The 13,546-nt window shown below is 53.3% G+C and overlaps 4 protein-coding genes across 4 annotated transcripts; 3 read left to right on the plus strand and 1 right to left on the minus strand.

Annotated features, from left to right (window-relative positions):
• Positions 1-12: 12 nt before the first annotated feature.
• Positions 13-2,864, plus strand: KRP23_2347 (Ketohexokinase; the record flags this gene model as incomplete). The annotated part of the gene is made up of 12 exons (XM_067887071.1): positions 13-79; positions 152-162; positions 235-288; positions 352-510; positions 584-852; positions 952-1,391; positions 1,483-1,782; positions 1,861-1,895; positions 1,960-2,005; positions 2,078-2,184; positions 2,258-2,394; positions 2,468-2,864. The coding sequence occupies 12 exons, from the start codon at positions 13-15 to the stop codon at positions 2,862-2,864; spliced, it is 2,022 nt and encodes a 673-aa protein (XP_067749693.1).
• Positions 2,865-4,833: 1,969 nt separating this feature from the next.
• On the minus strand, positions 4,834-7,066 carry KRP23_2348 (E3 ubiquitin-protein ligase SMURF1; the record flags this gene model as incomplete). Its single annotated transcript, XM_067887072.1, has 2 exons — positions 4,834-4,872; positions 4,958-7,066. The coding sequence occupies 2 exons, from the start codon at positions 7,064-7,066 to the stop codon at positions 4,834-4,836; spliced, it is 2,148 nt and encodes a 715-aa protein (XP_067749694.1).
• A 2,606-nt stretch (positions 7,067-9,672) lies between these two features.
• Positions 9,673-10,149, plus strand: KRP23_2349 (Iron-sulfur cluster assembly enzyme ISCU, mitochondrial; the record flags this gene model as incomplete). The annotated part of the gene is made up of 1 exon (XM_067887073.1): positions 9,673-10,149. One exon carries the CDS (start codon positions 9,673-9,675, stop codon positions 10,147-10,149), a length of 477 nt encoding a protein of 158 aa, XP_067749695.1.
• Positions 10,150-11,174: 1,025 nt separating this feature from the next.
• Positions 11,175-12,789, plus strand: KRP23_2350 (putative lipase ROG1; the record flags this gene model as incomplete). The annotated part of the gene is made up of 3 exons (XM_067887075.1): positions 11,175-11,702; positions 11,779-11,860; positions 11,927-12,789. The coding sequence occupies 3 exons, from the start codon at positions 11,175-11,177 to the stop codon at positions 12,787-12,789; spliced, it is 1,473 nt and encodes a 490-aa protein (XP_067749696.1).
• Positions 12,790-13,546: the final 757 nt, after the last annotated feature.

Raw genomic sequence — 13,546 nt, forward strand, 5'->3', positions numbered from 1 at the left:
ACCGCGAGCTTGATGGAGGTGATCGCGGTCGGAACGGGCGCCATCGACGTGGTCCATGAAGTGGCCACGTACCCAAAAGGTATGCCCCCTTGTTCTACATTCATTGTGCAGTAGCCTCTATTGACCTGATTGCCCACATGTGAAAATACAGAGGACGCAAAGGTTCGTTGCGATAGTTTTCATCCCGAGTACTCGATATGGTAACATACATACTGATACTACCTACACCCGAAGGCGCGATCACTTGCATCGTGGAAGTGCAGGGGAGGAAATGCTGCGAGTGCATTGGTGATTGCCTTCTACAAGTTCAAAAGTGAATAATGCAGAAGCTAATGCTATCGCCGTTTGCAGGTTGTTTGCTCCCAACTTGGAGGTCGCTGTTGGTGGTTAAGCACGTCGACCGACCCGGCAAAAGACAACGACGCCGCGTTTATCCACGCTGATATGACTGACTTTGGGGTAGACTGTTCATTGGCAGTCATTGAAACGGAGGGCTCCATGCCCGTGTCGGTGGGTGCAGTGTTTCGTGCACATTCGAATTTGATGTCTGCGTTGCTTACGTGTGTGAGTGAATTGCGTGCAGTACATTCTGTCAAGTCGAATAACAGGCTCTCGGACGATTGTCCACTCGCGGACGATCGCGGAACTGAGCTGCGAAGCGTTTGCGAAACAATTGGAGCGGTATCTGAAGGAGGTCCGACAAAATATGAATGCGCCTGTGTGGTTTCACTTTGAAGGACGCAACATGGAAACTGTGAGGCAAATGATGCTGCACGTGCGAGCTCGTGCACCTCAGGCGAAAATTTCCGTCGAGATTGAGTTCCCGAGATACCCATGGAGCCTTGCCAAGACGTAAGATCAATGTCGTTTGGGGTAGATAGAGCAAAAGTAAGGATACCTGCCAGGATCTGACTTGCTACACTAATGGGCATATGTGTTGTTGCCCTATAGGCTGGCGTCGCTCGCAGACTACGTGTTCATATCCAAGGACTACCTTCGTGACAACGTGAACCTTTCGAGTGCACAGGAGTTCTTTGAAGGAATTCTAGCTCAGCAATGGGGCGAGGAATGGGATCAGTGGGTGAAGGCATTTATCTGTCCCTGGGGCCCCGAAGGTGTCTACTATCTCGAGATGGCTGGATCAATGGCTCGTCATATCCCCGCTACTCGACTTGACAGCGTCGTGGAGTCCAATGGAGCAGGAGATTCTTTCATTGGCGCCGCTCTTGCGGGTTTATCGCGTATAAACGTCCCCCTTCACCTCGTTATGAAGACGGCGTGTGACATAGCGACTACCAAGTGCTCACAGCATGGATTCAAGTTTCCTGAGGACAAAATTTCGATGTGGCAGCAGGATCTCGACCACCCGGAAGAGATGGACGATGTAGATGGTGCTTAGCTTGCTGGACTGATCTCTGTGTTAGGCATCGCATTAAATTCTTACATCCGACCATGTGTGTATCGAATGTATTTCGTGACTAGCGGAAATGATGTCAAATTTCATGGATCAAGATCGTTGTGCGCAGCTCGGCTCACTGGATCTTTCTTCGGAGGTTCTGCCAACAACACACAGCGTGACTTCTGAAGTGGAATTGGAGCTGGACCGCGTGCAGCATACTATCATAAAACAGTCAGACCCAGAGCACCTTTTTATCGTGGCGCTTCTTCCGACTTTTGTAGAGGATGCTGATGGAGATATCGTCGTGCCTCGGAGACAAGCAAAAAAGCGAAGGAAATCATCTGGACAAGAAGTCTCTCTTCCAGCCAGCAATGTCACAAGGGGTACAGAAACTACATTCGTCTTGGGGGCATGCAGCCGTACTACGTGGGATACTGCAGGGACACAACTTTGGCGAGCAGCATTCCTGTTGGCGGAATACATCTACAGCGCCCCGGTGTGTTCAGCTATCCTGACGTAATTCATGAATCATTCTTTAGTATTGACGCCTGCACATGTAGGATATTTTCAAGAGACAAGTTGTTCTTGAACTCGGCTGCGGAATTGGTAATGCTTAGTTTGGTGTGGAAGGGGCAAACAGATTTGGCAAACTAACTTAGTTGGTATATCATGCAACAGGTTTCACGTCTATCGTAGCCTCCAGAATGAGCCGCTGTGTGTACGCGACGGATTCGGATGAAAACGCGCTTCTCCTGGCTAAGAGGAATACCAAAAGCAACCATCACGTACAAAACGCGATACCACGATCGAGTCGGAGTACAGGTCATACCTTACTGACGCTGTTGTGCTTGTTTACAGGGGGATTTGAGGTTCCGCTTGCTGGATTGGGACGATTGCAGCTTGATACCGACGCCCAGTGGCACTTTGCCTACCGCATTTGGTTGGACGCATAGTGATCAAACCGATCTGGATGATCTGACTATCATTATCGCCAGGTACGATTGATACCCAAACTACTCCGTGTTGCATGCTATTGACGTTGAAGTTTATTTGTACGCGTCTTCATAGTGATGTCTTCTATGATGATGTCACGACAACTCTCTTCTTACGCGCCGTTCACCGCTTAATGCTTCAGCACAGTAGCGCAAAAACGTATGTGTCGTTGGAACGCCGTTCAGTCTTCTCCGCTGCAGCTATGCGAGTCATCTCGTTAGGATATGATACCTTTCACGAGCATATTTGCTTCCATGACCCAAGCACTTGCCACACGCACATCCGCGACAATCTAGTGCGCTGTCAAATATGTTCCGCTGAGCGCTCCACAAGTACTGGAAGAGACGAAGAAGAAGATTTTCTCCGGTTTATCACTCACGAGATCGATATCGGAGACTTCCCTCAGCGCTTCAGATACGACAGGCTGTCAACTCTAATGTTCTGGGTGATTGATGCCGTGGTGGTCTGTTGACATGAAGACTTAAGACAAATCATTGCTTTGACCAGTCAGGTTCATCTTATAAACTGGGCTATCTACACTGGAGCACCGTTAAGCGTAGATCTACCCGAAAAAGTTCGCACTAATGTGCTACGAATGCCACCTGCAAGGCTCGAAACCCCCCAGGACCTGGATGATGTGCCACTTCCTGGGTCCGGTCCAGTCCCCGTAATTGATGAAGCATTTAACCACGAGCTCAACGTGGTTTCCAGACGTCTGAACCCGCCCAATGCCATGAGCTCCAATCGGTTGTTTGCTGGATATACCGTGGTCAGAGGAGAATGGTCGCTTGAGTCCGTGTCCGTGCTAGAATCAGTGTTGTTGCTGCTGCTGCTCAAAGATCTGATGAGCGTATTGTACTCGATCTCAAGCTTAAAACTCCAAGTACGCAGGTGCATCACGCCTGCCTCGAACGGAGCTGCTTGCAGCTCATTCCGTTTCTCGCTACTCCGTGCGAAGTTGCTGTGCCGTACAAAATTCACCACAGAGTGAACGACCAAGCGTTAGGAATCAAAATAATATGTTCGTGCCGGAGATGGGGACGCACTCAATAGTAACGGTGATGCACTGGTCAAGCAGTCGTGGAAACAAGTCGATGTAAGATGCTGAAGGTTCTGCCAGCATGCGTTGCCCCATGGGCTCCAGTAAATGCTGCACAAGCCGCTCGATGAATTCTCTCTGCACAAGGATTTCAAAGACAACTAACAGTGAGCTTGATCCAAGATTAAGTCCTGTAAACGAGTGATCTACCGCTGAAATTCGTGATCTCCCTCCGTCTTTGCTTGCAGTGGGTGCACACATATGCTTGGCGATCTGTTTCACCAAACTAAGAATATTAGTGGAATTCTTCTTGGGCTCGACAAAGAACTTCACGATGACCTTACCATATCGACGACCTCAACCAGGCTCTCGGTCAAATCTGCTAGGTGCACCTTGCATTCTGCGTCCACATGAGCGAGCTCTGCAGAAATGTAATGGATTTGAGGGACCGAGGACCGCTGCTCTCGAGTGACTCGTGGTGTGAGCACTTTCGCAGTGTCGGCTGCCCCCCGAGGCGTCGACGCCACTGAGGAGCAAGACTCAGATCCCGAAGACGCCTGAGATGCAGGTTTTGCAGCTTTTGAGTGATGAGGGGACTGCCTTGTGTAGTCACCTTCTTGGTTGATGCCATCGTTGCTCTCAATGAGCCGCAAAATGTGCGCGGTATGTAATGAGAACCGGGTGAGGATGTCGTGCTGGGCTAGCATCGCCCAAAACACAGTATCAGCCTCACCTCTGTAAATGGGTCCATCGGAGCTTGTACTCTGGTGTCGTAAAGCAAGAAAGTTGCGCCCCCAAATCGATCTAGTCGCCTGTGTCCATGTCAGGTATTTCCGAAGTGTTGGCAGCAGCATTGACAGGAGCATCACGAATGGGCACGCGCTTTTCGATTCGAATCGTGGATCTGCAGCTTCTGCCAAGTCATCAAGCGCACGCAAAACCTGTCGCCCGGTCTGTGAGACGTTTGCATCTGTAAAATTGTCTGCTCCGCCTCGACTCAAACGTTGGTGCAGCTCTCCGTAGAGCTGAGCACTTGTCCGGAAGAATTTTAGATCAACTGTCGGTCCGCTTGAACACTGACGATGGCTACCATACGGCTGATTGTCGGGGACGCCGTTGCCACCACTGTCATCATCGCCTCCTTCGCTCAGAGGCGGATCACTATTCCTTTTCACATGTTTTTTCTTGCTTCGCTTGGTCATTTTCGCCGCCATGTTGTATACAGCCTCAAGGTTGAGCTCCACAACTACTACTTCTTTTTTACTGCCCACACCAACCGACCAGCCATGCAGAAAACAATAATAGCAGCCTGAAACCATTAAACATACAAACGAAATTTCTACGCCTGGCTTGATTTTAGATACTTCACATTGTTCTCCTTCTCACCCCTCTTTGTACCTCCCTACTCGAAACCAAATCCAGTGATCTCCATTTGAATAACCTGAAGGCACATGAACACGAAACAATACAAACGAATGAGTTCATCTGTGCCACGGATAATGAGAAAAGCCACCACAACGGCTTACCAGAGATAGATACGAGGTGAGATCCTCCTTGGTCTCATACACGGGCAAGTCGATGCGGTTAAAGCACGTGTGCGCACGCGGACACATTCCAAGTGGGGGCGTGCCTGTGGGCACAAGCTGCAGCGTGAACGAATGCACAATTCCACTGGCGCTCGTGAGTGCTCTGAACCCCTCCACTGGTACACGCGAGCAGCCAGTTGCAAACTGCAGTAGTCGGGCTCGTTGGTCGTCTGTGAAAGACCCAACGACATCCCAGAACCACTGCAACACCTCGAGCTCGCGCTCGATTCCTTCCGAATCGTCATCCTGAGCTGCATGTCGAACACGCGAGTTGTTCTGCCAATCAGTCACATTTAATGTGGGTAGTCCACTGAGGTAGAAGTCCAGCTCCTGGTAGTCGAAAATTGTGAGTAGAGACTTCGGAATCACCTCATACAGTCCTTTGAGTAATGCTGTGAGCTGCTCGGCTACGCTGTCAAGCATGCGGTAGCGCAGCACGAGCGATAAATACTCCATCTTGTTCTCATCGGTCACATCGATGCTCTCTCCACCTGGCTTGAGCTCCACGGTTTCGCCTGATGGTGTCTGGATGCTAAATGTTACGCACAGTGCGTCCACATGATCATTGTCCCGCACCCAACTCAAGTGCTTATAAAGTTCCTCGTCCAGAAATTCCAGGTCGGAGAACGTGATCGGGACACCCAGAAGATGCTTCAGCAAAGGTAGCGCCAAGCTTACTTCTAGCACAAGTCCGTCGAGAATGGACTTGCCGAGCAGTCTGCCCGCGAAAGTAAAATATTGCAGATGGTCTTGGCCTTCGGGTACGCACTTCGCGGACTCGGAGTTAATCCAATAACTGGAGTCCTCTGCGTGTGTCGTCACGAAAAGGCCGCGGTCAGCGCTGAAAAGTTCCTTGCACACAAGTCCAAACCACTCGCGCAGCACACCACCAGCATCGAGTGCTGGTTCGCCGATGAAGCCGATGTTTAGATGCTCCTGCATTCTTGACCTGTCGACTTCGGCTCCGGCCAACTGCGGCAGTGAGTCGTCCAAGATGGCGCTACGGCGCACATCGATCTTGAACATGGACTCGGTGTACGGCACGGCAAGGTTGGTGATCTGCTTCAGGAACCAGCGTTTCTTCTCGCGCCAGGTCATTGCCAGGACACCCTCAAAGTCCATGGCCGAGTCTCCGTCTTCGCTCTTTGGCTCGATATCCAACGCTACCGAGTCCGTCTTTCGCCACTTCACCGCTGTACCGGACGCATTGAGTTCCGAGAAAAAGCCCATGGACGCCGCGTTCTTCCGATGCAGTTGTTCAGCCAAATCTCCACGCAAGTCTCGCGCCTGCGGATTCTTCGTCAGGAACGAATTGTTCCTCAGCTTGTTCACGAACGAGTCCGCTCTTGCAAACACAGACCCGGGCGCCGCGGGTTCCATGGTCCTGACCCACACAAAGCCTCCATTGGGCAGTGGCACCCGTTGCCAGAGTCTCCTTCTGCTCGCGCCTCTCTGCTTGGGGTTGAGCTGCATCTCGTTGAGTCTGCGATAGCGCAGCGCTCTCTGTCTCATGCTGGTGATGGCCTCCAGCTCTTGGGCCGAGTCGCCAAAGGACGACTCGCTGCGCAGCATGGGCAGCGTCTTGGCCTTGTGTAGCGGCGTCTTGGACGCGTCCTCCATGACCGCTGGGGCCGAGTCTGAGCTCGTGACCAAATTCTCCAGCAACGTCGAGCTTAGTAGCGTGCCGTTGTCCGTGCCCAGGAATGTGGTTCTAGCCACTCTGTGCGTCCTCGTGTGCGTGAGCGGGTCCTCCACCGTCTCCTGCATCGTCGAGAACTCGGCCGACGTGCCGCACAGCAGACACAGCTCGTGGTTTGGGTGGTTCATGTGCGCACAGACCAGACATTGCCACTCGCTGCGGCCCGCGTCCAGCACTGTGTCCACAAGGTCCTCGCGCAGTTGTAGACTGCGCAGATCCACCGAGTCGATGGCCACGTCGTCGTCCAGGCGGTGGCAGTAGCTCGCGCACAAGACGATCCCACAGAAGAGCAGCAACACGCACGCGCCCGCGGCGATCAGCGCGCCCCCGAGAGACGACGAGTCGCTCATGGCGTCGGAGGCACTTGACTGTGTGGGGGGCAATGGATGCAGCGGCTGGTATGTACCTATATGCGAGAAGTAGCCGCCCCTACCGGATACAAACAAACAATTCGCTCAGTTCCGAACTGACGTTGGATTGCAATTTTTTGGAGCTTTTCAGCCAATGGCGACGCAGTCGGGGATAGTGGCGAGAAGTGCGCGGAGCTGATGGGAGCGCCGGCCGGTGCGGTGGAGTGCAGGCTCTAGGGCTCTGCTTGGGCGACGGGGTCACGAGCGCGGAGCCGAGTTGCTGTGACAAGCGGTGCAACGATAGCGAGTGCGGAATTGGATTCGATTAAGATCGAGCGGTGTCGACACATCGTCAAGATCCTGTGACGGCGGCCAATGTGACGGGAGGGGCTCTCTCCAGTTCCTGATTTCGGCCATGTACATGCAGAGCAAGGGGGTGGGCTTTCCATTGGCATCGTTTTGCGTTGGTGGCGTGCCGCGACGAAACGTCGGGGTAAATTTCGTTCATGTGTGATGACGACCAAGCGAACTGCTCGTCGATAGCACGCTGTAGCTCTCGTGAACGACGAGGGCGACACCTGTGTTGGGCAGCGCAGTGACGACGGCGTCTGACGCAGCCTGCGGGTACGTTGGCCATGTGCTGTTGACCGAGGCAGCGATGCTGGACGACATGACTGTCGTGTTGGAAAGCCTTCGCGTGTCGATCGTGTCGGTTGTCGTCGTATGCCTCAACGTTGTCGAGGCTGATGTACGGTCCCAACGCACACACGCACGATTGCAGCGAGAAGTTTGGCGGATGGAGGTTGCGCCACTACCACTTTGGCTCGATTACCGAAATGTGACGACGCTATCCACGTTGCAATTGTGGTCTGATTTGGGCACAGGAAATGACGGTGTGGGGCTTACCCTTGTTAGAATGTTTGGGGCGACTGAAACGGCCAAGGGACATTGACGTCCTGTTGCCTCAACGCAGCTCGTCGAAGGTTTCGAGCTATAGTGCCATCGTTAATATAATACAAAATGTACCTTGGAAGTATCGATTTCGTAGTGGCAATCGGCAGCGAATCAAATAGTGTCGGTGGCGGGTTAACACAACGATGGACGAAATGGTGGCGAGTGAGTACCTGTGAGTATTGTAGGTTAGTTCATGCACGTGGCAGCAACAAAAACTTTGTCTAAAAACGAGTTTCCCCCACAACCAACGAGATGAGCTACATCTTGGGTCGGAGCACGGACTACTCTAGTCGATCGCGCAGACAACACTGAGAGTGAACTGGGCGTATTGCAGAGCAGCAGAAAGGAATTGCACGAGCTTGAGAGCAGTTGTAACTTACAACTACAACTTGCAAGTCACCACGCGGCGACTTCTGCAATCGAGGGCGGCGCAATACCACTATCGGGGCGCTGTAATACTCGTCTTGAGTGACTGCAAATGGGTTTTGTGTAAGCTGTAAAAAGCGATCACCGAGACCCGGTGAGTCATTGAACATCGGCTAGGTCGAAACCAGAAGTGATGCGAAGCGTTGGCTCTGTAGATAGGAAAGTTGGCCCTGAGAGTCTTACGGTGAGACTAACTTTGCAAATTGCAAGATCACACATCTTTGCAGGCGGCCACGTGCCTCGGGCATTGGACGACCAGTGCCAGGCCGGCGCGTGCCCACAGCTAATGGCATCACGTGCTCACCCACCAAAGTGCAACCTGGTAGCGGACAATTATGATTGGCGCCATGCATCGAAGCTACGGTGTGTTCGTGTAGATGCACGCTTGTGTTGTTTCGCCCAGCATGCTCCACGAGACTTCAGCATTTAACAGTGCTCCTTGCAGCAGAACTTGTTGCAGCTTACACACGCAAAGCTGCAGCAGATACTGCAGTGTAGGCCGCTTGCGGATTGATTTCCACTGAACGCAGTAAACTACTCAGCTGAGCCCACGTCAAATGAACAGCCTCCACCGGAGCGACTCCTCGAAGAGCGCTGGCCTCGTCCAGCGCAACGATCCACACGCTGAAGGATCAAGGTATTGGTCACTCCACGCCTGCTCCCCAGTCGCCAATAAGCGCCGCCCTCAGCTCTCCCAACAGCGTAAACAGCTCACGAACGACCCGCGTGCTGTCGTTTAAACCAGCGCGCGGCTGGCATGAGTCCGACACCTGCAGACCAACGAGCCTCGTGACGTTAGCCCTCATCCAGCGCCGACGAGATATGGCCAGCGATTCCACGACTGCAGTGCCGCGCGTCTACTGGTAGCCGGAAGTTCGTCTTCGAGCCGCGGGGGAGGGGGGCTAGCCTTGCAGCGCTGTGCTTGGCGTCGGCGAGCACGCGCTTCCGGTGGTGTTGACTCCCCCGTCACCATCATTCCTGCATCTTTCTGTTAAACGGGAGGGGATGCGTCACACATTTGGCCAAACAGTCGCCCACCAATGAAATCCGCGCATGTGGGCTGATTTGGCGGAGACACGTGGCCCGGGTATTCCTCATTGGCTGAAACTAAACTATTTCATGTGGCACACACGAGGCGGCGCGGCTCCTGAGAGGCTCAGGGTCACTCACTTCGCAAAGGAATCCGTCGGGGGAAGAAGGCAATCGAAACCTCCCAAACCAGTATCATGATCGCTCGCACGGCTCTCAAGCGATCCCTGGGCGCCTTCTCGGCGGTCCGCGCGGCCGGTGTCGCCCCTGCCTTCGGCCAGGCGCGCCTGTACCACGAGAACGTGATCGACCACTACGAGAACCCGCGCAACGTTGGCGCCATGGACAAGAATGCCAAGGACGTGGGAACGGGCCTCGTGGGCGCCCCCGCCTGCGGTGACGTGATGAAGCTGCAGATCCAGGTGGACGAGAACGGCACGATCGTCGACTCCAAGTTCAAGACGTTCGGCTGCGGGTCGGCCATCGCGTCCAGCTCCGTGGCCACTGAGTGGCTCAAGGGTAAGAGCGTGGAGGACTGCCTCAAGATCAAGAACACGGACATCGCGTCGCACCTGAAGCTGCCGCCTGTCAAGCTGCACTGCAGCATGCTGGCGGAGGACGCCATCAAGGCCGCCATCTCCGACTATAAGCGCAAGCAGAGCGCGTCAGGCTAAGAGGGATCGGAATAGCAACAGTCTTGTCGTTGCCGCGCTCGCACCACGTCTTTGTTGAGGCAGAAGGCAGCCAAGTGGACGCGAGAACGTTGGCGCTCTGTGGGGGCGTGCTTGGCCCCCACTCGAAGAAAAACAGGTCAAAGAAAAGCATACAGTATTGAAGGAGAGAGAGGAGAAGCTGTGAAATAATCAGTTGCTAATTTATTGCCCGCCATCGACCAGTGTTTGTTGTTTTTACCAGAACAGTCGAATCTTAATGCTGGTCTGCTTTCATTCTGGTGGTTATTTTGCTGTCAGTTGAGGGCAGACGCGCTTCTCTTGCATAACGCCTTCACTTCGGGACGCTGTGCAGTGCAAGCCTCAAGGACAAGACTGTGTTTCTCGAAGCCTCCACCTGGCAAAGTCTTACCGCATTCAAGAGCTGTAGTGTCTTGTCTGAGATGCTACATGGCCTTCGCAGAACCCAACTGCTGCGATAATACCGCTTTAATCGCATATCCAGCTTCCTGCCTCTATTAGCGCGATTTCATTGCCGCTATCGACGCTGGGGCTGAGCATATCTTTGGAGCTCTGGATTCGGCTTGAAGGTCAGAGACACAGTCCGGTGTAGTGTCGGCCGGGCGCTGGAGCCTCAACTTCAGATTGTCAAGCAATTACAGTGCTGATTTCAGTAACATCAAATACCCTTCCATATCCGGTACCTCCAAAAAGATCGTTAACAGCTTGTTGCATGTTTTATTAGCTCGCAAACTCGATTATCCCGCATAATCGGTTCTGGTTTGATCATATACAAACGAAGTAGTTTACAGTACGGTTTAAACTCCCAGAGCAGCGTAATCGAAAAAATCCGAGTCAGACCGACGTCACGCTGCTCGAGGCCGCTGCTGCTTCACCAGTTCTGAACTTCGGTTGTGCGCGGCAAGACACTCTGCCTTTGAGAGCTGGAGGTGCTGCATGAAATGTCTGCGTCAATTGTGGTCACGTCTGACGCTTTGGTCTCCGCGTATTCTTAGGTCCGTCGCTGCATGCCAATCCACAGAGCCAGCGCTGCCAAGAAACGCCCCAAGGCTCCGCCCGCGCGTCGCAGCAAGACCCACACGCAGCTCGCTATGGCCGCCACCGAGTCGCTCCGCACTGGCATCCGCTCCGTGTATCTGCCGCAGCACATTGTGGTGCTGGTCCACGGCAACAACGGCTCGGCCGCAGACTTTGACGCCATGGAGGGCGCGCTGCTGGCCAAGTTCGGTGAGCGGCAGATGCTCATCATCAAGTCCCACGCCAACGAGCCGGACACGTCACTGGGCGTGGAGATCGGAGGCACTAGACTCGCCAAGGAGGTCGTGGAGGCCGTGTTCGAGTACGACCTCAGCCCGGTCGTGAGCACCTACAAGCTCTCGGTCATCGGCCACTCGCTGGGCGGACTGTACGCGAGATACGCGCTCGTCCAGATCATGGACGCGCTAAGCTGCCTGCGCGTGGAGTACGTCGATTTCGTCACGATTTGCACGCCGCACCTCGGCTCGAGGCGCGCGAGAGGACCGTCAACCGTGAAGGTTGGTTGTGCTGGCCGTGGCGTCGTGGGGATTGCACTATCGGCTAACTGGGGACTCTCTTGTGTTGGATGCACAGAATATCCTTCGCCTGGGAGTGCATAAAGTGCTTGCGTCGCGGTCGATATACGGACTGACGGGCATTGATCTTTTGTTAGATGGTGAGCTGTCTTGTCGTGGGTAGAGGAAGTCGTCGATTGAGGCTGATGTGTGCAATGTGAATGCAGCACAAGAACAGCAAGTAGGACTCACAGATGCCGATGCTGTGGCGTCACCTCGTCCACTGCTGCAAGTGATGAGCGACACCGAGTCGGAGTTTATCCGCTCTTTGAAGCGCTTTCGCCATGGCACATTAGTCGCAATGACGGACGGCGATGTGGTGGTGCCGTACCCCTCAGCATCCATGCGTAGCTACAGCCCATACGTAAGCACCTTTCTCACAGAGCGCTACATGGATTGGCGGTGGCATGTCCGCCACTCTGGCTTTGGCGAGAACGATGACAGCGGCCGTACCAACCCTGCATATGCGGCATTCTTGGGGCGACTGAACTCGAAGATCGACTCTTCCATCGAAGTTAAGGAGCAAGAACTTGGGCTTGATGCTACGTGTGCTCCGCGATATCCAAGTATTGAAGGATTCGACTGTGACAATAAGCAGGAGGTGGAGTTTCCGCATGATATGCTCTGCCGTCTGCAGCACGCGCTTCCGTGGCGACGCATTGACGTGACCGTGGAGCCCTGCGGCATGAAAGGAAAAATGCGTCTGCATGACTGGCCAATCAGCAAGATGCAACCTCCCGATTGCCGCGCGGACGAGTTCATCGATCTTCTGTGCGATATGATCGGAGCAGACCACCAGATGCGTCCATTGCCGACACCAGATACAGTCGGCAACGTGCACGAGAGCCCTGCACTCGCATTAGCGCGCCGGCTTCGAAATGCTGCAAAGCGGACCGGAGGAGCTGTCGAAAGCGACGTAGAAGCGCATCACTCAGGAATGAATACTCCTACCTCCACGCAGTCGCCCACCTCGGGGTCGTCAATAGCATCGAGTGACACCAATGCTGAACATTTCGCAGTCCAAGTGTAGTATGTTAATGACTCGAAATATACTGGAATCACGACCTCGCTGCTCGAATCGTCCGGTGACAGCTTGTTGCCTCGGACCCCCAAGAGGTTGGACCTTACTCGCAGTTCTCATGTTTTTTACGAGGAGGAAGACTACAGGGCGTTCGTGAGAATGTCGAGCTCATTCGTCGCCATCACGTCAATTGGAACCACAACTTGTACGTGTAGAAGTATACATCAAGATATGAGCCTCATTGGGAATCGATGCAAGGAATATATCACTGTTCGAAACAAAGCGTTGCACTCGCCACGTCCTCAACCCTGAACGAGAAGCCACACCACAAATTGGTAGAAGCCATCTATCGATAATTGTTTTTTAGCAAAGTCTGTTCCTGGCCACTAGTGTTTGTTGTAATTCAATAATTTATGGTAGAATGTGTCTTTCATCAGTTTCTCATTTAGCAAGAGCCAGAGAGTCTTCGCGTCCAAGCGGCGAATCATACAGATTCGTTTCTCAGACTCCCCACCAAACAATGTGTGCAACAAGGTTTACCGATTTTGTCGGAATTATGAATCCACAACACACAAGCAGATACAAATACTTACCATTTCCGAACCAGAATACTGTGTACGAGCTCCACAACACAGGATAAACGTTCCCTCCATTCGTCTTCCAGCAAACAATGACGATACAAGCGCAACCGCGTTCAGTCTTGAACATGGCGGCGGGACTCTGCTCAGCAAACGAGAAAGCAGGGCATGGTGTGCACACCAAGTAT

Source organism: Phytophthora ramorum (assembly GCF_020800215.1).
Source record: "Phytophthora ramorum isolate Pr-102 chromosome Unknown Phyram_PR-102_s0002, whole genome shotgun sequence".
NCBI lineage: Eukaryota > Oomycota > Peronosporomycetes > Peronosporales > Peronosporaceae > Phytophthora > Phytophthora ramorum.